This window comes from Nycticebus coucang, chromosome X (assembly GCF_027406575.1).
Source record: "Nycticebus coucang isolate mNycCou1 chromosome X, mNycCou1.pri, whole genome shotgun sequence".
Taxonomy (NCBI): domain Eukaryota; kingdom Metazoa; phylum Chordata; class Mammalia; order Primates; family Lorisidae; genus Nycticebus; species Nycticebus coucang.
The window spans coordinates 169,861,038-169,885,570 of record NC_069804.1 but is presented as its reverse complement, the minus strand read 5'-3'; the positions used below and the strand labels follow the sequence as shown (position 1 = coordinate 169,885,570).

Sequence of the window (24,533 nt, the reverse complement as noted above, 5' to 3'; positions counted from 1 at the left end):
TGGAAAATTGTTTGGCTTGTGGGCGGTTTTGTCTTCAGTGTGAGTGGTTTTTGAGATACATGTTTTGAATGTATTCATTCACTCTAACAAAAATGCTTTCATGTGGTTTTCATGTGCATGTTTCCATTTTACAACAAAATCTCTGTATACAAGTAAAATTATGTAGTTCTAAGTGGTTCATTGTTTTTCTTTCTTTCTTCTTCTTTTTTTTTTTTTTTTTTGTAGAGACAGAGTCTCACTTTATTGCCCTCCATAGAGTGCCGTGGTGTTGTACTGTTCACAGCAATCTCCAGCCCCTGTGCTTAGGCGATTCTCTTGCCTCAGCCTCCCAAGTAGCTGGGACTACAGTTGCCCGCCACAACACCTGGCTTTTTTTTGTTACCGTGCGGCCGGGGCTGGGTTTGAACCCGCCACCCTTGGTATATGGGGCCAGCGCCCTATCCACTGAGCCACAGGAACCGCCCCTGGTTCATTATTTTTAAAAATTGCCCTTATGGCAATTAATCCTTACCTGTTTTAATTTGCAATTGTTTGTACTTTGGGTACAGGGACATGGATTTTATTCTATTTTATCATAAGGCTAAACTGTTTCCCTAGGGTAACAGGTACCTTTGAGAAAAATAAATTGTAACTATGGTGCTTAGAACAGGCATGTTTAAAGCCTGAAAGAGACAATATACTTTTTAGTGTACCAAAATTAATGCCCCAAAGTTTAGTCAGCTTGTACTTAAATATTAAAAAAGACATTAGCACATGAGCCTTTATGTGGTCTTTGTGACTTTTTATATTTCATTTTTTCTTCCATCTGTTTTGCTTTAATGGGTCTACATAATTTTCATCCCCAATACATTATTTTCTCATGTGTATTTTTTTGTAAATTATTCTTTATCATCATCAAACAATAAAATTTTCCCTTACCCTTGAATAGTTTTGTTGTTGTTTTGTTTTAGAGGACAAGGCTGAAATAGGTGGCAAATGATGGAACATCCAAGGTCACATTTTAAGTTTTATTGTTAGAAGACCTGGGTCCATTCCCCTGCATCATCTTAGGTTATTTAGTCACGCCCTCTCCATGTTAACATAGGAAGAAACCAATGCCAGGACTTTCTAAGGAACATACAGACCAATTGTAGTCTTAGAAAGTGGTTAGAAACAAGACCTCTTGGATTCTTAAATAACCTTTAGAAGCAAAAACAGTCACCTGGAATCATGGTCAAATAAAAAATTTTACTTACTTATTTTTGGCATACAGAGATACAAATTCTCACAGCTATAACACTTATATCACTTCATACCCTTGAATACTTTGTTGATGTAGCTTATTTTCTCTACCAGTAGACCCTAGCATAGATGTAGTCTTAGATGTACAAATAAGGTTGATGAGGTATGAAATGTATTAGAGTAGCATTGTCCAAACTATGTTGACCAGAATGTGATGCTACTGAATTTTCCTTGGCAGAAGTGGTGGAAGAGAGTTCTGTGGTCAAGTATTTTTAGGAAATGCTGACTTAAAAAAAGTTAAAGATGTTTACTCAAGATTTTTTAGAGCTTTTAATATGAGTATGCATTGCAAATAGCCAGGAGATGGGTTACAGGGCCAGCTTTGCCCTTCTCTACAGAACCTCATTATTAACTTGTTTCATGTAAATGCAGTTTAGGAAATGCAGCATTCTGATACTCTTGCTAGTTCATCTTACTGTGGAATTCCTAGTTGGCAGTACTGAAAGGCACATTAAAATTTAACAATCCAAACAATTTTTATTTATACACAAGGCATTACTGAATATTTATTGTGTTCTTTCTATGCTTCAATATACTAAATGTTATTCATTATACTTCAAATGTCTTGTTAACTTCTGTAGTCTGTTTAACAGACTTACATACGTGTTTAAGCATGTTTTAGGAATAATTACAATCAATGCCTTTGTTACATTTATAGCAGTCCTGCAGGTGTCCTCAAACTTTTTCAACAAGGGGCCAGTTCACTGTCCCTCAGACCATTGGAGGGCCGGACTATAGTTTAAAAAAAAAAAACTATGAACAAATTCCTATGCACACTGCACATATCTTATTTTGAAGTAAAAACAAAATGGGAACAAATACAATCACACTGCCTCATGTGGCCCGCGGGCCGTAGTTTGAGGACCGCAGCTTTATAGGGTGTGTCAACTTCAAATCCAAAGCTTTGGTTGAAGGAAGGGGAGATTGAGAAAGGATGTCAGTAATTCTGGTAAAGTTCCCAAGTGACCATGTGTACTGCCAGAAAGGGAAAAGTAAATTCCTAACTTTACTGCCAGGATGTCAGATCAACAGTTCTGAAGGACTAATGGCATATGTTACAGACAACAGCCTCCAGGGACTCAATTGCTGTCAAGCATGCCACCTGGCAGTCTCCCTGGCCAACTCTTGTCCTCGTGCATACTAATGAACAGTGTTTTCAAAACCAAGCACTCTCTGTCAGTGGACCATATTCACCTGCCCTTTTGGACAGAGGTAGCATTAGAATTGCCTGTGCCTTATCTATAGAGTCAGAAATCTGCTCTAAATAAAGCATTTAGACCTGGATTATATTGAGGACATTGTCTAGTTCTGTGTTGCTCAAGTTGCTGTAGTTTTAAAATGTCCATAGTCAGTTAAATCTGTAAACTTCATCCTTTATTCATGTGAAAAATAAAAATTTAGAATCATTTAAAGTATCTTTGCATGTTTTTTAATACTACTATAAGTAGTCTTTTGGGTTACATGACCTTATTTTAAAGATAAGAAAATTGAGGTGCAACTGAGGCATTTCCTCCCCCCCGTCCCCAAGTCTCATATTGAAGAAAATACAGGTATAAATAATACTTCCCAGGGTCATATCTTTCTTATTTCTCCTGTCCCCTCCCAACCATCCCCTGAAAGCTTTCACCTATGGGAAGGATGTTTTTTCAAGAACAGACTTTTCTTTAAGACATAAACTGAGCAGAGAAATTGTCTATGTTGTCATGATTGAATTGAAGGCTAGCAATGCTTTACCTGTGAAGTGTCTGGCTACCTTTTGTGAATCAGAACTCAGGTTCCTCCTTCCATCTTGCTGTTTTCATTGCTTATTTAACTAAGCCATGCTTCACAATTGAAACTTGCTTTACACGTGATTATTTTGTTGAGTATGTTAAAAAATAAACAGATGTAGCCTGGATGTGCTATTTAAGCTAATTACATTTACAACTTGGGCATTTTTTTCCTAGCCAATTTTTCTGTTTGATAAAACAATTTACCTGGAAAATGTGTTCATTAGTTTTTCTAGACATGCTGCAGTTTGTACTTGAAGTGGCAGACCTTTCTAAGAAAGATATCACTTTTATAATAATGGCACTATCACTGAAACAGGAAATAAAACCCTGTTTAAGACTTCAGACACCTCTTTTACAATGTTTTTTTTTTTCTCCATCCAGAGTTTCTTATCTCTTCTTATACTGTAATAAAAATTTTTCTCTGGCAATCTGGAAAGTAATTTTTGGATGAGAATTTATCCCATCTAGATAATGATATTGGTAAAAGCATTCTCCTCCTCCCCCAATACCCAGTGGCTCTTATCCTTTGGATTGTTAGATATTACTGTTTACCTATGAGTGTCTAAATAGGAAAGTATTCCAGTCCTATGGAACCTTTCCACACAATCCATCTACTTAGCTTTTATACATTTGTACATTTTTGAAGCTTCATTGTACAGTATTATAGTCTATCTCTCATGGTAGGGAAAGTCAGTGTATCATAGTGAAGACCTAGGTTATATCTTTTCCTCATAAACTATTACCTGCCTACAGCTAAAAATTCAACTGAAGTTCCAGGTTTAGCCCCACTTCTTATCCTAGCCCATTTTTTTGTAGGCAGGAATTAGAAAAGAACTCCCCACGATGAGGAGAAAATACCATGTGGTGTAAGCTACTGATATTTTAAAACGATGATACTTATACAAAAGTTACAAAGGCAATGGAGAAGAGAAACAAAAAAATGTGAAATGGTACAATAATGGAGGCCAGGCCACCAGAGTGCTGCTTTAAACTCTTAAAGGAATAGACTAAGTCTTCTAATGCTTCCTTTGCCACCTCCCATGGAAGTACATGAACCAGGCAAGCCACAGTTGGCTCTCTTCCCAAGTTCTGGGAAATTTTACAAGGACCACAGGGGTTGGTACAAGTTGCTTGATAATCTGCAGCATTCTCTGCGATTTAGCTGCCATTGTGTTAGCAAATTTCTGCATGTCAGTATGCAGATGGTCCCATCTTTCCCTCCAGCCTCTGAGGTTTGTGGTCTATATTTTATTCTGTTCTCTTTTTGTCCAGCTCAGGCTTTGCGAATTTGGGGCCTTCTTTATTCTTGGCTTTTTATTTGTATGTGTATTTTTATCCTTTTGCTGAAGGCAATCATAAATGCTTAGCTAGATTGTCAGCTTCACTTTAGCAGTACCTCCCTATGTAGAATTTTAAATTCTGTTAAGCATTTGGAATGAAAGGTGTGTGTATGTGTAGTGAAAGTGAAAAGTAACTTCTGAAGCCTTGTAGACTTGCTAGTTAAATTTATGTGTGTATTATCAGGCTGTGGGTTAGAAAGATTCTGTTAACTAAGAAAGAGTTGCTGAGCCTCTGTAGGAACTTTGAGAGTCTTAAATTATTTTCTATTAATATAAATGGAAGAACCTCCGAATCATTAAAAAGTTCCTGTTAGAATGTTGAATCACAAAATGCTTACTGCATTTTTGATCCATCAACTCTCTGTTAGCCATCCTGTAAGAAAACTGCATTTCATTTTTTAGAGCCAGTTTCAATAGCCCGAGGCCCTTGGGTAAGGACATAGTGGGGAAGGGGCATCAGACTGGAACCTTTAGGATTGTTCCTGGTGATATTAACTGGCTCAGTGGATCGTGTTGAGATAATGAAAGTCGGTCTCTGAACTTCCAAACTTTTACTTAAGTATTGTGCTTGCTGATTTTGATGTTTGTTTATGTGAGGCTTAATAATCCATTCCTGTAGCAATTTTAATTCAATTAAATGTGCTATCTTTGGTAATGCCTAAAGACAGAATAGATAGGTCTAGAGATGAATTCTGTATATTCAGTTGTCTTGTGGTCAGGTGTTTGAGAATTTTAGTTAAAATGACTGTAATTAAGCTTTAAAGGGAAAAGAACATAAAATCTGTATCAGTCTTGCTACACTTCCACTGGAGAAGAGGGAGAAACAACTTGATCACTTAAGAAGTTGCAGTAAAAGCAAAATCTAAAACATGCAATTTTAAGGATCATTTTAGAGTTATGCTGTAAATTACACAAGATTATTCATCTTGGCTTGTTATAATGGAATGGGCTTGGAAACCTCAGCAATTTGACCACTCAATACGTGTAGGGATTTTAACCAAGCAGCTTAATATACTGGAAATGTTTCCTGGCACTGTAGTGCTCTCTTCCCTGCCGACCCCCTAACCCCACCCCTAGTGTGGAAATGCTGACTTTAGGGAGCATTTTAACAGAGTGTAAAATATTGATGAAGTGTTCATTCTTTAAATGTTGAGTTCATTTGGCCTTTTAAAGACATTATGCTATTGAAAAATATTAGTGCTTCAGAGAAGAAAATAGCTTTGGCTTGGGGTATGGAGAACAGTTTTAAGCAATTGCCAAATCTTCAGATTTTAATTAGGATTTGAGGGTGGTGGTTGTTTTTGAGCAGATACTTCCATTTGCTATATCACAGAGAGCCACAGAGAGCAGGTCTATGACCAATAAAAATAATGCTGTAATTGCCAGATATTGCATCATTTAAGATTAATTGCTGATAACCCAAGTAGCTTTGTATTATAGCAGGGCCTGCAATTTTCATTATCAATGGTCTAGGTGATGAGACATTACCTACATGTAAAATGAAATATTGAAAGAGAATCTTATTATGTGAGCAGCTTAAAATGGTTGGAGGGGACACTATTGAATGTTATTTGTATTTTTATCCATTGAAAAGTAAATTGTTTAAATTATTTTAATTACTTAAAAAGTACAAGATTTTTTTTTAAATGTTACTAGATTTAGGAGGTACAAATCGAATCTCTTTACATATATATATTGTGTAGTAGTGGAGTCTAGCTCTTGATGTACCCATCAGCTGAGTAGTGTACATTGTATCCCATAGGTAATTTTTCATCTCTCACCCAAACCTATCCTTCCAAAAGTGCAGGATTATGGCTGGTGTGCTCAAAACATGTGAGATGATTAAAAGTGAGAGTCTGGGGAAGTATTTCTCAGCCCTGGTTGCAAATTAGAATTGCCACATGGGGAACTTCCAGAAATATTAAATATTAAATGAAAGACTCAGGCATGAAGTTTTGGGTTTAAAGCCGATGTGTGGCCAGAATCATACATCTATGGCTAAGTGATAAATTTAAGTCTTCCAACACCTGGAAAGGATGGGGTGTTAGACTGTGTTTCAGGTCCTGTGTCAGTTTCAAATAGTAACAGTTTTGTATTGAGGTCTCTATTTTTCCTCTGTTCTTATCTAGTCACTGGTTTGCAGGCAATCAAAAAACAAATTACGCTTCCAGCAGCCTTTCGTTTTTTTTTTTTTTATGACTAGGAAAGACAGATTTTAAGATGATACCATTGAATAAGAATACCATTTTACTCTGTTAAATTTTTATTGAGAGGGTATTTTTGGGTATAAATTACTTGATTTTATACTACAGAGGTGTAAGTCAGGAGTACAAAGAGCGATTTTTATCTTGAGGAAATTTAAAATGCTTTCTCTATTCTTGTATTCTAAATATGCTTTTTAATATTTGCCATTCTTTAGATATAGTGTATAATGTGTCATTAAAGTAGAGTTGGTGCCAACATATTTCACATTAAAAAATGCTATTGTTAGGGACATTTGGATGGGAGGCAGTTTGGTACAGGATAGACTCCTCATGAGTTAATATTCATTACAATGTTGCAGGAATCTTATACTCCCTCTCAAGACTACATTGTGTGCCATCCAAATGGGAATTTTAAAAAATGATTTGTACATAGAGTTTCTCTGCTTTGGCAAAGGCACCCACAATTACTCAAAATCACAGTAACTAACACTACACTTTTAACCCTATATATTGGCAGCAAGTGGGAAATTACAGTAAATTTACATGTGAGTTCAGCATTGCTGTTTTTATGTAAACCAAAAAATATAAAGTTGAAGGAAATTCCACCAGAGATTGCAGATTCATCAAATTTTATGGGGAAACAGGCGTGGAAAAGTCATCTGCTTCATACCAACCTACCTCTATTCCTCAACACCTCTAGACCCAAACCTGCTTGGGCCAAGGAGACTGCTATTTTGAAAAAATTCTCTGGACATTCTGCAGCTTCTTTCAGGCCATTGTTTCATCATCTAAAAATAATCACTGCCTAGATCTACACACACACACACACACACACACACACACACCCCAAACCTACATAGTAATTTCAGTCCATTTTCTCCAATTAAATGGAGATAGAGGTCACTTAGGCCTTATTCAGAAGAGATCAGGGAGATAATGTATGGGGAAAGCTCTTAGTAAAACTGTAAATGCCACACAAATGTAGGGAATTCATATAAATATGTGTGTAAAAATTTCATTGTGCTTTTTTCTTCCTTTTATTTTCTTGCATAGAAGATTGTTAAAGACAGTTCAAAATTGTTCACATTTGTATTAAGTTAATCAGTGGCCACTGTAATTGGGGGAATCTGTGTTGGCAGTGCTGGACACAACCCACTTCATTGACCCTCTGCCTCCTTTGCCTTTCCCCCCTTTCTACTTCATAGCATGACTTGAGAGCTTGCTTCCTTATTTAAGCTACCTCTCGTGTGCGTGGAAAACTAAACAACCATATGAATATTAAATTAAAGGTTGCAAATTGCACTGTATACATGGACTTGACATTTTCTGTAATTCAAACTGGTACATTATAAGGGTCACGTTTGCTGCGGAGACTACAGAAAAGTCTTAACCTGCAACAGAAGGCAGGAGTAGCATTGAAACCAAATAAACTATACATCTGGCAAGGGTGTTCACTTTCAGTTTAAGTTTTGCGAAATGGATATTAATGGAAAGTGCTCATATCAGTAAGCTGTATCAGACTCTGTATATTACAGTTGCAGACAGAGAAGTCCCTAAATCAAAGCTACCATCTGGTCATGGTATTGTTTACTTGTTTCCAGGAACTGTTCAAAAGTGATTTACCTGTAAATCACTTACTCTTAGCCTGCAGAGAACCTTGAACAGTTGTTCTAATGCCTTGTCTTTGGGCAGTCAGGAAAATAGCTAAGCTACCCATCATGTTTACTTACTTTTCTTAGATCTCCAGGATCCCCCAAATTCCCTTAGCTTATGTTAGGGTAGCTTTCTAAAAGTTACCCTTTATATGTAGTATACAGCCTGAATCTATCTCTACTACTACTTTGTATTCCAGTTACTTTGAGTGATTCACTATATTTCATAAGCTTAAATAAGAAGGGAAAGTCAAAGAGGTTTTATCTGTACATTGGGGTGATTTTTTTTTTAATTTTTTTTTTTGTAGAGACAGAGTCTCACTTTATGGCCCTTGGTAGAGTGCCGTGGCCTCACACAGCTCACAGCAACCTCCAACTCCTGGGCTTAAGCGATTCTCTTGCCTCAGCCTCCCGAGTAGCTGGGACTACAGGCGCCCGCCACAACGCCCGGCTATTTTTTTGTTGTTGCAGTTTGGCCGGGGCTGGGCCTGAACCCGCCACCCTCGGCATATGGGGCCGGCGCCCTACTCACTGAGCCACAGGCGCCGCCCGATTTTTATTTTTTAAACTAAGAAATAATTTTCCATATGATCTGCATAAAGTACACAAAATCAGACTGGAACACACTCAAATATAGTATACATTTGGAAGACATTGCAACCTGTAAGTTAAATGATTATTTTGAGGGTGGGGATTTATATCTTTGACCTTTAAATAGATCATTGAAAGAAAGGAAAATCTTTTAGCTACATACTTTAAAATATTTTAGGTTAGAGAATTATCATTTTGAAAAATAATAGAAATATATAAATGAACATTGGTTTCTATCATACTTCCTTTGACTTAAATATTTGGTAGTCTCAGATATGGCAATAATGTACCATCAAAGAGACTACCACAAATTTATATAAGAAAGTATATTGTCCTGATTTAAGAGAAGAAAATAGAGCGAAACCTCAGTAAAATTAAAGGGTGACATGGTACTTTTAGATTCAGCAAATCTACTTTAAGAAAGGGACATTAGAAATATATTTGTAAAATAGGACTATACAACAGTAGACTCTGAGAGATTGCAAAAGAAATTCTTTTCCAGTAAAGCCAAAGAATTACAGTTTCTTTGTAGAAATAATTGATCTTTCTATTAATAGAGACAGCCATTCTATTTATTACCCATATACTTACAACTAATTTTTTTGTGTTTAGAAGTAATTTGCATTAGGCTTTCTACTGTCTGGTAAGGTAGTTGTCAAGGTGTATTCAGTAGTTGTACAATAAATTAAATATTCCTAGTCTGACCTTTTCTAAGTTAGTATGTTGCTGTGAAGGTGATGCTTGAGGTTCATTTGGGCTATGGATGAAAGAACAATGATTGGCAGTAAAAGTATTGTTCCTCTAGGATACTTACTTTAATCATTTTAGAATTGCACTTTTGGCCTCAGAACAGTTGGTTCAAGCAACACTTTTCCTAATCTTTACTAAGTCAGCAAGTAACAGCTTTATGGATTTTGAATTTCTTAATGAGGTTTTCTACTCTCCCTACTACTTTCTCCCCAGATTATAGCCAAACATGCTTAAGCAAGAATTCTGAGCTTGGTAGAAGGATGGAGAAATGTGATGAAAGACTAACTTTTTCCTTCTTTCTCTTGGTCAGTGTGCTGGAGAAGAGAAACGAGTTGGTACACGTACAGTGTTTGTTGGCAATCATCCAGTTTCAGAAACAGAACCTTACATTGCACAAAGATTTTGTGATAATAGAATAGTCTCATCTAAGGTAAGTTTTTTTAAAAAAAACTCAATAGATGCTCATATAGTGAGTCAGATAATGTGCTTATTTTTATTATGCTTCTGAGGATGTTAGTGCATTTATATATGTACATAATACATTCATGGTTGTGCACTTATACAGATCATATACCAACTATGGTATTTATCCCCCTGAAAGGGAGTTTATTTAAAAAAAACTCATTGTTTTGTCTTGTTAGAGCTGAGACATTATTTACTTGCCTTTCATTGTGATTCACAGTGCCTATTGATCATACATATTATTATAAGACTTAAAATGTGCTAATAGTAGGAATTATTTACTTGTGCAAAGCTTCCTGAATTACTCTTGAATGGCTGGACTAGGATATAAATGATTTACATTCTTTTGGAGGATGCTTTCCTGGTATGACTTCATTTATATCTCTTTCTGTTCCCCCTGCTCACTCCCTAAACCCACTTTTCAAGTACATTCCTAAAGTGTAATTCCTAAAGGGTACATTCTGCTCAGTATACCGCTTGACTTGTCACCTGTTAAGAGTTAAATCATTGCAGCTGTGTCACTATTTGAATTATCATTTTGGCATAGTATAGCACTAAGAGCAGTGGCCTGGAAGTCTGAACACCTGCGTTTAAATCTTGGTCTGACCATTTACTAGCTATGTCACCTTGGCCATATAAATTGCTCTGCGTCAGAATGTCCTCATTGGCGAAGTGGGGCTAATACTTTATATGTGAAAATACTTCTTATTGCTTCTGATGCCCTGTAGTAATCACTGTGCAAGTATTAATTTACTAAACTTTACCTCTGGCTGACCATGCTAGGTGCTAAATGGTTGGTCCACTGCCATTTCTTGTATCATGGAAGAGATCTTGATGATTTTCCTCAACATCCTCATGCAGCCTGGCAAGGCAGAGATAAAATGCTGGCAACTTAAAGTTCACTGCACATTAGCAATCACTTAAGACCTGGGACACAAAATTATTACTTTCTTGAAATTATGCAACATTTGGTTTTCAAACATGTATTTAATTTTCTCCTCTGGGTAATAATACAGTAGAGATCATGTTTATCTAGGATATTAACATGTACAATATGATAAGGACAAGTAGAAACTTTGCTTCCTAAGAGCAGACCTATCAACACTGTGAATATATTTGGATAAAATGTCTGTATCCTGTTAATCTTATATGCTTGCGGCAGAAATTTTATCCTCATCCAGAAGTTTATATACCTGTGCCCAATGTAGTCTTTTTACTGGAAATTCTTGTGTTATCCAATTAAACAATCAATAGTAGTCCTTTGACTCAGAATTGTGGACTTGTAGAGCTATAAAGTCCTAAGAGGTTATCTTATTCAGCTCACTGACTTTACAGAGGGAGAAACCAAACCCAGAGAAATTAAGTTAGTGACATGGTCACCAACCAGCGTTAATGATAAAGCCAGGAGCAGAACAACTTTATAAAGTCTAATGGTACTGAATAAAAGAGCTCTTTTTATTACATCATTGTGCTATTTGGGTTCCTTCCTCACTTTTTTTCTCTTCTTTTGCATCAAAGTGAAATATAAAATGTTTTTTTAAGGAAATTGTTGTTTTCCATAGTATTTTATGTGGAAGAAAGTAAAGTGACTTTTCATTGAACTGTTGATAACCATTTTGTTGCTATATAATTTATGTTTTTCACTTTTTGTTTTTTTGAATCAGGGTTCCGCTTTGTTGCCCTAGCCTGGAGTGCAGTGGCATGGTCATAGCTCACTGCAGCCTGGAACGCTTGGGCTCAAGCCATCCTGCTGCCTCACCCTACCAAGTAGCTGGGACTACAGTCATGTGCCACCATGCTCAGCTAATTTTTTTTTTCATTTTTTTTTGTAGAGATGAGGTCTCTTATATTGCCCAGGGTGGTATTCCTGACCTCAAGCGATCCTCCTATCTTGGTGTCCCAAATTGCTGAGATCATAGGCATGAGCCCCTGCACCTGGCCTGTTTTCACATTTTAAAAGAATGTGTGACTCAGTTCAATTTTCACTCTATATTTGTTTAATGGAATATATTCCATATTTTATCTAGCTTCAGTTTTGCCAGTAGGTAAAACAATATATTAGAAGGTTTGAAAAAAACAGGAGCCCATGGGTAAATAAAATTCTGTTGCTAAATAGATTTAGATATATATGCCTAAAACTAGGGCAAAGAAGTGAGCATTTCTACATTAATAGACTAGGATCTCCCCCCCCCCGTAAATATTGTGTTTATTCAGATTAACTATTGATTAACTTATCTGCTTTTTCATGAATATTAGAGCAGAAAAAGGATTGGCAGTGTAGTAACTTCTGAAAAAGAATAAAAATCTTTAATACTATAATCCTAATATAATAACTTATTATGAGGATTATACATAATGTAGTACTGAAGTGCTTCATCCCTGGAGACTGAAGACCTGGGTTTTAAGTTAAAATAAGCTGTTTACTCTCCCTGCATCTTAATTTTCTTTTCTGCAAAATAAGGATGTTAATAGTATCCACCTCTTGGGATGCAGTGAAGATGAAATAAAATAATGCAGGTAAAGCATTTAGCACTGAGTTTTGCATGGAATAACAACTCAGTAAATGGTAGCTGCTATTGTTACTTGGGTTTCTGTGATTACTATTACAGTAGTGAACAGTATTATTAATTTCCTCAGGCTCATATGTTTTGAATGTATGGGATGCTCTCTTAAAAGGAGATCTTCCAGTCTACTCTAGAGAGACCAACAATTTTTCATAATTTCACTTTTCCTTCCTCACGTTGTGTTTTGGTTGTTTGTACCAGAATATTTTAATTGAAGATGTATACCATTTATAGAATATGTCAACTGCCTTCCAACTTTGCAGCAAGTGCCAACAATGATAAAAATAACTATCTTAATTGGGTGCCCTTTTTGTTTACAAATGCCATCAGTAATGTCAGTGTAACACTGGGAATAAATGTTAATGCAGGGAAAACTGAAGATAAACACTTTGACTTAGTTTAAATTTTATTTAATTACAAAATTAGTGTTCTTTTATTTTCTCCTAGGAACACAAATATTTTCTTTGGGAAAATTTGTCCTCTACAGCCTTACTCCTTTAATGTACTCTGCAGGAATTTAAGGAATCACCAGAATTTTGTAACTGGTATAGAACTTAAGAATTCCCTTCTTTAGAAGAAGCAGCATTGATTGAACACTGCTAGGATTTTTAGGATCTTTGGTTTCCATTTTGTTTGTCTGTTAATGTTTTCCTTTAAAAATCCTGAGTCTTAATTTTGAAGGCCCTCCAAGGAGGTAAGTATCAGTTAGCTCTACCTCTTTTTGAAGGTATATTCAAGATTAAGTTTAGTACTCTTATGTGCAAAAATGTCCTGAATTAAAGTTTCAAGCCTAAAATTACATTATCATTTCTCCTTATTTTAAAAATCAGAATTATCAGAATTCACTAGACCTCTCTTTATCTCAGTCTTTACCTCACTCCCTGAAGGTGCCATTTTAAAGTTACTAAATTCTGGTCTAGTTATGTCCTGGTGACTTTATTATTCTTTCATTTGAATTTAAGTGGAAAGGGGACATTGTGTAAAAAAGGGGAAAGTTCTGTGTAACATTGATAACGAAAATGAAAGTATACTGCTGTGATGTTCACTGTTGCCCAGGTTAGAGTGCAGTGGCATCATAGCCTACTGCAACCTGAAACCCCTGGTTCAAGTGATCCTCCTGTGCATGTGTGACTACAGGTGTGTTCTCCCAGCCCTGGTAATTTTTTGTTGTTGTTGAGAGGAGGTCTCTCTTTTGCTCAGGCTGGTCTCAAACTCCTGGCCTTGGGTGATCTTCCCACCTCAGCTTCCCAAAGTGCTAGGATTACAGGTGTGAGCCACTTTAACCAGGCCTTGTCTGACTTCTACGAGCTACATTTTGTGCTAGGTATCTGTACTAAGGAGGCTTATGAGGTGCTCCCTGACCTTTTGTTAGCTTATGATCTTTTGAAGGAGAGAAGAGGGCAGTACTTTGCTATGAAGAGAATAACCAGAATTCCTCAAGGAAACAATTATTAAGTTACTGCAGTGGTAAACTAAGAGTTGGTGCTTAGAAACCACAACAGAAGTGTTCTCTTTTGATGTGTTTATACCACCTTGCACAGAGGACCATAGCTGTCTTTAGTGTTTATTTGTTTAATTAAAAACTCTAGTTCGAGAACAGAAGGTCAACACAACAAAAGTTCAGCTGTTACCCTGTTGGAGTTTAGCTTATTGTTTTAGAACGTTGATTTTAAATAATTGGGACAGTTACGTGCTAGTCTGGAGTATGTCAGCTTCAAAGTGACTGGATCAGTGGTTTTGAGTAGCTTTTATGTTTGGTTACAGTAGCTGCCTTGGAATCTCGTGAAAAGTGTAGACTTCCTTCTCCCATGTGAGGCATATCCACACACAATTCTGCATTTATTTTTTAGTGATTCTCCCTAAGATACTGTCTTGGAGCCTGGGGAAGAACCTTCTAAGTTGGCTATTGGTTTTAATGCAGCTGCTCCATTGAATGTATTTGCTTCTGTTTGTCTTTATTCTTGCTAGATTCCTTTGAGCCCATAGGCTTTTAAAAATGTAAATTTACATGTACTGTGTCATGCACTGCCACTTTGGCTTTTCAGTCACCTTATTAATGGATATGTTTTCACATATGCAAATAATTGGGATGGAGATTAAATTTCTGGTCCTTATTATGACATCTAGAAAACCCAACCTCTTCCTGTAACTTTGAAATGATCCAGTTCTTAAGCTTAAGTTATCAGTGAGAAAGTACATGTGGTTTGACAGTTGGCCTGAGAGTTTTTACCTTCTGTCCATGTGCAATTTGTCATTGAAACCTTTACCTATTACCAGTTACCATGGTGTGTTGTTGATTAAAGTGAAAGCCCTCTAAGACCCAGGGTTGTGTGTATACATTCTCAGCTGTCAGGGAGATGGGAGGTACTGATAAGAACAGAATTCTATCATTTGGTGAAGATGATCAAGACTCCATAGGTTAGGTGAAGCAGAGAAATTGATTTGTTCATTCATTTGTCCAAATAATTTATTATCTACTTTATACCAGATACTGTGCCAGGTTTGAGGAAACTGTAATAAGCAAGATTAATGAACAGATTCCCCCATAGAACTCATTGCCTATTGAAGGAGAAACTTTATTTATTTTTTAATTAATTTTTTTTTTTTTTTTAGAGACAGAGTCTCACCCTATCGCCCTTGCTAGAGTGTTGTGGCGTCACAGCTCACAGCAACCTCCAACTCATTGGCTTAGGTGATTCTCTTGCCTCAGCTTCCCAAGTAGCTTGGACTATAGGCACCCGCCACAACACCCAGCTATTTTTTGTTGTAGTGTGGCCGGGGTTGGGTTTAAACCTACCACCCTCAGTATATGGGGCTGGTGTCCTACCCACTGAGCCACAGGCACTGCCCTATTTTTTTATTTTTTATATTTTTTGGTGACATAGCCTCACTATGTCGCCACCTTGGCGTCACAACTCACAGCAACCTCAGACTGTTGGGCTTAAGCAATTCTCTTGCCTCAGCCTCCTAAGTAGCTGGGCCTACAAGCGCCAGCCATAACACCCAGCTGTTTTTCCTTTTATTTTTATTTATTTATTTTTTTGGCTGGGTGGGGTTTGAACCCATCACCTCCAGTATATGGGGTCGGCGCCCTACTCCTTTGAGCCACAGGCACCACCCAACACCCAGCTATTTTTTTGTTGTGGTCGTCATTGTTGTTTAGCAGGCCTGGGCCAGGTTCAAACCCACCAGCCTCGGTATATGTGGCTGGCACCCTAACCACCAAGCTCTGGGCACCGAGCAGAGAAACTTTAATTAAAAAATAGACACATATATAATTTACTATAATGAGTGTTATCAAGGAAGTAAAAATGGGATGATATGAGAGCACATAGCAAGGACTCTAATACAGATTGAGTGAGAGAAAACAAAGGCATGGGACTAAATGGACATTGTAATGGTCAAAGTGAAAACTTCCTTTCTGAAAAATGTTTTTATATACTATATCTCTAAATATATGTTTATGCATATATGTGAGGTTTTGGTTTTTAAGCATTGGACATATTAAATATTGCTTTATATGATAATCTAGATAGATTAGTCATTAGTATTAAGATTTTTCAAGTTTTCTGTTTTTAATTTCAAAATATTAACAGGAATACAGATGTTTTAGGTCACATGGATCCCTTTTGTAATGCTTGAGTCTTGCTTATAGGTGTGCCTCTCACCTAAATAGTGTTCCTTGTACCCATTAGTTAGGTTTTTGCTCCTCCCTTTCTGCCCCCTGCTTGATTTCCTCTTGAGTTTTACATCCTTCTGTGCACATATATGCTCAACAGTTAGTTCCAATTTAATAGTGAGTACATGTGGTTATTTATTTTTCCATTCTTGAGATATTTCACTTAGGTGAATGGTCTAGTGCAACCCTTATGGAAAATAGTATGGAGATTCCTCAAAGAACTAAAAGTAGACTTGCCATTTATTTGATCCAGCAATCCCACTATTGTGTATCTACCCAAAGGAAAAGAAGACTTTTCATCAAAAACACACATGCACTTAAATGTTTACTGTAGCACAGTTCACAATTGCAAAGATGTAGAATCAGCCCCAGTGCCCATCAATTCATGAGTAGATTAATACAGTGTGATATATGTTTATATATACCAGCATATGTTTACCATGAGTAGATTAATACAGTATGGTATATGCTTACTACTCAGCCAATAAAACAATGAATCAATGCCTTTTCCAAGTGTTCTTTCTAATAGTATTCTTTTTTTCCCTCTCCTATTACAGTATACACTTTGGAACTTCCTCCCAAAGAATTTATTTGAACAGTTTAGAAGAATTGCAAATTTTTATTTTCTCATCATTTTCCTTGTACAGGTAAGAATGCCATAAACAACTACTTAACTTTTAGATACTTAATTAAATAAATTTTCAATCGTTTCTAACCTTGAAATGCCCTGTGATTATAAAAAAAGATGTCCCAGAGCTTACTATAATATGGACTCTTTTTTTTATTTTTATTAAATCATAGTTGTGTACATTAATGTGATCGTGGGGCACCATCCACTGGTTTTATAGACCGTTTGACACATTTTTATCACACTGGTTAACATAGCCTTCCTGGCATTTTCTTAGTTATTGTGTTAAGACATTCATTTTAAGTTTTATATGATTTTATAGAGTTTTAAAGTGTGTGTTTCTAGAAAACTTAAACTGCTATTTCATTGTTACTTTCTTTAATACTTTGATGAATTTTATATCTTCGCTCATCCCAGAAACATGCATATTACATGTCATTAGATGAAATAGTACATATCAAAGTTGAAAATAGTTCAAACTAATAATTTTACTTTGTTATACACCAATTTTAGTCTAACTGAAAACTTCTCACTTATCTTCATGATTACCAATTTGCTCTGCCTTACTCATATACTTACCTTAAAGGTGAAAGCCTGGTAGATTGATCTGATTCTCTTTGTCCCTTCTACTGTTTTGTGTTTTAAATTTTAGACTTAACTGCATCTTCTGTCTTTAAGTCATTAGACTATCAAAATCTTTCCCTTACCATAATTACCCCCTAAAAATGTTTCTTCATCAAAGGTACATTTTTTGTCACTTCTTTTTTTTTTTTTAACAAAGCAGAAAAAATCCTAATAAAATTGCTCAATGCCTTGTTGATGTTAAGTGCTATCATTTATCTGTTTTGAGGCTTTGAGTAAGTAAAAGGTACCGTAATGGAATTTAGCCCTGCTACTTAAAACCAATTTGAGATGTGATATGGGAAAGAGCCAGTTTTAATCCTGAATGATGGAGCATTTGAAAAGGAGTTCTTCTATACCTATGGTCAGATGTCTTACAGACATAGAATAAACTACATGGAAGACTCCGCTTGCAAGAATCATTCTATTTGGCAGGCAGTGCATTTCAGTTCAGTTCAGCAAATTTTTTATACTCAGCAGGAACTTCATAATGCTTGAAAGAGTAGTTAGTATCTGAATTGAGCCTTGATGAATTAGAAGGGGTTCACCTGGTAGAGAATGCCAGCCTAGTATCTCAGGGGTAGGGAAAATACTGCCTAAAAGCACAGAGTCTTTCGTGTCCGTGGAAGTATACCCTGTATTTGCAACACGGGAAGTATGGCAGAGACAGGCTTGCTTGGGGTTTGGAGATGAAAATTAATAAGTTATAAGGTTGGATTCCCTGAAATCTAGTTTTCTTTCAGTATTTCTTATTTCAGCGAATGATAACATCCATCCAAACATTTTGACAAGGCACTTGGAAGACGTCTTTAATTGACACTTATATGTACTTTCTTACTGGTACTGCCATTTTTGCCTCCTAAATATCTCTAGAACTTCTTTCTACATCTGCTGTGACCACCCTAGTCTAGACCATCATCTTTCACCTAGATTATAGCAATAACGTCCGAAATGGACTCCCTGCCTCCAGTCTTATGCCCTTCCAAACCGTCTTCCACAAAGCAGGGAGAATGATTGTTTCAAAATGCAGTTGTGTTCATACGACCTCTCCCTGCCTAAAACCTTCAAGGATTTCCTGTTATTCGTGTGATAAATAATGAACAGCTTCCTCTGGACTAGAAGTTCCTGTACAGTCTGGCTTCTGTCTCCTCCTCCAGCTTCGTCACTTACCACACTCCTCTTGCCATTGGCTTCTTTTATTTCCTAAAGTGTGCCATATTCTCTTCTACCATAGAGACTTTGCATCTACTGTTTACTCTGCCTAGAAAGCCTCCTTTTATCTACTTAACTCCTATTTACCCTTCAGATCTCAGCATCTATGCACTTGTTTTAATGTCTGTGGTTTTCCCTGTAAGCTGTCAGCTACTTGAAGGCAAGGACTTGTCTCCAGCTTGTTTAAAGCAGTATCTCTAGAACAGGGGTCCTCAAACTACAGCCCGCGGGCCACATGCAGCGGTGTGATTGTATTTGTTCCCATTTTGTTTTTTTACTTCAAAATAAGATACGTGCAGTGTGCATAGGAATTTATTCATAGTTTTTTTTTTAAACTATAGTCTGGGCCTCCGATGGTCTGAGGGACGGTGAACTGGTCCCCTGTTTAAAATGTTTGAGGACCCCTGCTCTAGAGACTGGGCTTGCACAAGGACTTACAGAATGGTTCTTAATAAAGAGGTGATAAGTGAATGGATATATTTCAGTAAAGGGGTTAGTTGAGTTGGGATGAGAACTATGCCTAAATTTAGGACTATTTTGTAAACTAACTGCTATCAGGTTTACTTTTGTTAATGATAATGTTAATTTTGTTCATGAAAATTAACATTTACCCTACTATTGGAATGTGTTTTGTCTGTATTCCAGGTTGAAATGTTTGCAGCATGTAAGTGCTGCATATGAGTTAATGGCTAACTTTTATTTTATTTTCAATTTAATTTCTTTACCTAGGTCACAGTAGATACACCAACTAGCCCAGTTACCAGTGGACTTCCACTTTTCTTTGTTATAACTGTTACAGCCATCAAGCAGGTAAATTCTTTATTTATACTTACACCTGCATTTCAGTCCAGGCAAGTTTGAATTTTGTTGTCATTGGCTCTTTTTCATATTTAAATACAATGGGCTGTATCCTTTATGGATTTAGGTTGTATTTGGCTCATACTGAAAACCTATTAAAATTATTATAAAGCATATCCTTAATTTATTTGTTTCTTCCTCAGTGCCTTGTATGTGGGTGTAAACATGAAAAAAAAAGTATGTAGAAGTTACAGCCCAGTCAGGAAATGAGAGTTAGATTATTAGTATGTATTATTTATTTCACTGTGGTATATTTGTCCAGAAAATTCCCATTCTCGTGGATTTTTCATTGCTGTTGCCCATAGCAGAATACTCAAGGGTACAAATAGCTTAATTTTATTGCTTTTCTTAACAAAGGGTGGTCATGGATAGAGGGGACTTTTATTCCTCTTTCTTATCAGAGCTGATGAACTACCACAGATTGTGATAAGGATGTTTTGAATTATTTTGGACATTTTATATTCTAGTACCTTTGAAAAATTCCAGATAAAGTTAAGAATGAAAACAAGAAATTGGAGCTGAAGGGGTGGGTTTACAATATTTATCATGCATTGAGACAGCCCATGGGACCTAACTACTTATAAACATACTTTTAGCTAGTACTTATCAAAGTGATTTTTAAAAGGCTACAAAGGAGCTTGCAAAATAAAGGTCTGCTTAATAATAGTACTGGGAACAAGATTATCTTTCCTCTTGGGATTATTTGGTTTTCTATCTTGCCTACGGGAACATTTATCAAATGTTTGGTTGTTAAATAAAGACTTTTGGAATATTCTTTCCCTTAGGCTGTTAGGATTATTTTCTTTAATGTCCTAAAATTGCTAGTTCTAAGAATAGCATGTACGGTCTTCAAAGGCTTTTACCATCTCATTCTACTCCCAATACTAGTTCTTGTTATGGCCTTTCTTTCTTCACTGCTGTCACAGAATGTACCCTATGAAGTGATAGCCTAGCTTTGTCATAAAGAAGTACAGAAGAGGTATAGATATAGCACCTGAGGGGGAAGGAAAGTCGGGGGGGGGAAGAGGGGGACTGGTCAAGAGATTTTTTTTTTTTTCAAACAGTTTTATTTGAAAAGGTACAGACATTACAATGAAAAAAAAGCAAAGGGGTATAAAAAATGAAAGGAAGTCATGCTTAAACAATTGAACATCCTCCTTCCTTAGTTCCTTGGGCTTAAATCTACCCCAGACAGAAGCTCAAAGAAAAATGAGGCATTAGATCTTATTCTGATTACTTTAAACTCTGAAAAATAAATGCCAATTTTTATTTTCTTTTATCAGTAAGTCAGTGGAGAAGTTTAGCTATTGATCTCTAAATTTATAGATTCTTTGCTATGCTTTGTCCTTTCTATTCTCTGAGAGTGGGAATTACGGAGTCGATCATTCCATCAGATCATTATGCACTGAAGAATATATTTCAGTGATTAGATCTATAAGAAAATACAAACCTAGAACAATCTCTTTTCAAATTAAAAAAGTGGAGAATTAACATTAACTTGAATAAGAATAGAATTAGAAGAATAAAGCAGTCTTTCACACATGAAGAATATTAAGTCTCTGATATCTGTGTTTTCATTAATAGTTATCTAAAGAATGGAGAAAACTTTTAACACAATGAAGCTATTTACCTAAGGGGTATTTTGAAAGTATATCTCAAATTTGCTATTAAAATGTATAGTCTGTCTCTCTAGCATTCTTAGTTTAAATTAATATTGTAATTATAAATATCTGCTGTTGACTCATGGGGGATGTGTAGAGATTAATCAACAACTTCATTATCTGAGCTTGATTATTTAATTATTTTTATCTTTTTAGGGATATGAGGATTGGCTGAGACACAGAGCTGACAATGAAGTCAACAAGAGCACTGTTTACATTATTGAAAATGCAAAGCGAGTAAAGAAAGAAAGTGAAAAAATCAAGGTATTTTTTTTTAAGTTCATTGTTTTTTATTGTGGTAAAAATATATTATTTTATATACCATGGAATACTATTCAGCCATTAAAAAAATGGAGACTTTACATCCTTCGTATTAACCTGGATGGAAGTGGAAGACATTATTCTTAGTAAAGCATCACAAAAATGGAGAAGCATGAATCCTATGTACTCAATTTTGATATGAGGACAATTAATGACAATTAAGGTTATGGGGGGGGGGAAGCAGAAAGAGGGATGGAGGGAGGAGGGTGGGGCCTTAGTGTGTGTCACACTTTATGGGGGCAAGACATGATTGCAAGAGGGATTTTACCTAACAATTGCAACCAGTGTAACTGGCTTATTGTACCCTCAGTGAATCCCCAACAATAAAAAAAAAATAATTCAGATTAAAAAATATATATATATATATTATTTTAAAGTGTACAGTTCAGTGTTTTTTGTTTTGTTTTGTTTTTTGAGACAGAGTCTCACTATGTTGTCCTTGGTAGAATTCTATGGTGTCACAGCTCACAGCAACCTCAAACTCTTGGGTTTAAGCAATTCTCTTGCTTCAGCCTCCCAAGTAGCTGGGACTACAGGCGCCTGCCACAACGCCCGGCTATTATTGTTGTTGTTGCAGTTGTTTAGCTGACCCAGATCGGGTTCGAACCTCCCACCCTCGGTGTATGTGGCTAGCACCTTAACCACTGTACTACGGATGCCGAGCCTTCAAATCAGTGTTTAGTACATTTACAATGCTAGGCAACCTTAACTCTCTGTTTGCAAAGCATTTTTATTACCAAAAGAAAGAAACCCTTGTACCCATAAGCACTCAGTCCACATTCTTCCCTCCTCCCAAGCCCTGGTAAAACTAATTTTCTTTCTGTGTCTATACATTTACATATTTTGAATGTTTCAGATAAACAGAATCATACACTCTGTGGCCTTTTGTGTCTGGCTTCTTTCACTCAGAATAATGTTTTTGTAATTCATCTGTATGTTAGCATGTGTGAGCACTTCATTCCTTTTGATGGCTGAATAATATTCTATTTTATTTATTCATTAGCTGATAGATTTTGGATTGTTTTCACCTTTTAGCTATTATGATTATTTCTGCTATGCATGTTCAATTACAAGTTTTTGTTCGAACATCTGCTTTCAGTTCTTTGGACTATATACCTAGGAGGAGAATCACTGGATCGTGTGGCAATTATGTGTTTAACTTTTTGATGAACTACTAAACTGTTTTCCACAGTGCCTGTACCATTTACCATTTTACATTCCTGTCAGCATTGTGTGAGAGTTCTAAGGTGCTATTTTTTTATTTTAAGATCTCAGGCAATTTAATTTTCTATTTAAATTACTCATTGTTTATTATTATCGAATAAGACTCCTGTCAAATAACATATTAGACTTATCTATATCAAAGATTTATTCATTTTCTAAATTATATATATATATATATATATTTTTTTTTTTTTTTTTTTTTTTTTTGAGACAGAGTTTCACTATGTCACCCTCGGTAGAGTGCTGTGGCGTCACAGCTAACATCAACCTCAAACGCTTGGGCTTAAGTGATGCTCTTGTGCCTGAGCCTCTTGAGTAGCTGGGACTACAGGCGCCCACCCAAATGCCCAGCTATTTTTTGGTTGCAGTTGTCATTGTTGTTTAGCAGGCCTGGGCTGAGCTCAAACCCGCCAGCTTCGGTGTGTATGTGGCTAGCACCCCACTCACTGAGCTACGGGCGCTGAGCCTAAATAAACTATGTTTTTAAGAGCAGTTTTAAGTTCATAGCAAAATTGACTAGAAAGTATAGAGATAGTATCCTTATACCCATTGTCCACAAACACACATGTTCTTTCCTACTATGTATCAACATCCCACACCAGAATAGTACTTTTTTTTTTTTTTTTCTTATAGGGGTAAGATTGGATTTATTACACAGAGAAGAATACAGAAAAAGCACCAGACCTTCTGGCAGAAGGAAAGACCCAAGTAGACGATCTTGACCTGGGTCCTTTAGAATAGTACATTTGTTAAAATCGATGAACCTACTTTGGCACATCATTATCATCCAAAGTTTATAGTTTACCTTAGGGTTCCATTAGGGTTATATACTCTATCGGTTTTGACAAATGTATCCACCACTGTAGTATCATATAGGGTGGATTCACTGCCCTAAAAATCCTATGTGCTGTGGCTTTTTTTTTTTTTTTTTTAAGAGACAGTCTCATTTGATTGCTCTCGCTAGATTGCCCTCGGTAGAGTGCTGTGGTGTCACAGCTCACAGCAACCTCCAACTCTTGGGCTTAGGCGATTCTCGTGCCTCAGCCTCCCAAGCATCTGGGACTACAGGTCCCTACCACAACGCCTGGCTATTTTTTTGTTGCAGTTTGGCCGGGGCCGGGTTCAAACATGCCACCCTCAGTTTATGGGGCTGGCGTCCTACCCACTGAGCCACAGGCGATGCCCTGCTCTGGCTTTCATCCCTCACTCTGCCCTATCCCTTGGCAACCACTGATCTTTCACTGTCTCCATAGTTTTGCCTTTTCCAGGATGTCATTATAGTTAGAATCATTTGTATATAGCCTTTTGAATTATTTTGTTTCACTTAGTAATAAGCATTTAAGTTTCCTTCTTTTCTTTGCATGACTTGATAGTTCATTCTTTCTAGTGATTTATAATATTTCATTTTTTTGGATGTAGCCTGGTTTATCCTTTCACCTGCTGAAGGGCATTTTAGCTGCTTCCAAGTTTTGGCAATTATAAATAAAGGTGCTGTAAACATTCACATGTACGTTTTTTGTGTAGATGTAACTTTTCAGTTAATTTGAGTAAATACAAGGAGGGAGGTTGCTGCCTTGTCTGGTAAGAGTATGTTTATTTTTGTAGCAGACTGCCACTGTCTTCCAAAGCAGCTGTATCCTTTTGTACTCCCACTGGCAATAAGAGAGTTCCTTTTGTTCCACATCCTCACCAGCATTTAATGTTGTCAGTGTT

General features: G+C 36.5%; 1 protein-coding gene across 3 annotated transcripts in view; it reads left to right on the top strand.

Annotated features, from left to right (window-relative positions):
• The window catches only part of ATP11C (ATPase phospholipid transporting 11C), a 217,500-nt gene that overhangs the window by 85,152 nt on the left and 107,815 nt on the right, over positions 1-24,533 (top strand). For all 3 annotated transcript variants that reach the window (XM_053579888.1, XM_053579887.1, XM_053579886.1), the window contains 4 exons: positions 9,901-10,020; positions 16,853-16,942; positions 19,486-19,566; positions 21,432-21,539. In XM_053579888.1, coding sequence (XP_053435863.1) covers positions 9,901-10,020; positions 16,853-16,942; positions 19,486-19,566; positions 21,432-21,539 — 399 coding nt within the window. The remainder of the gene's footprint in view (positions 1-9,900; positions 10,021-16,852; positions 16,943-19,485; positions 19,567-21,431; positions 21,540-24,533) is intronic.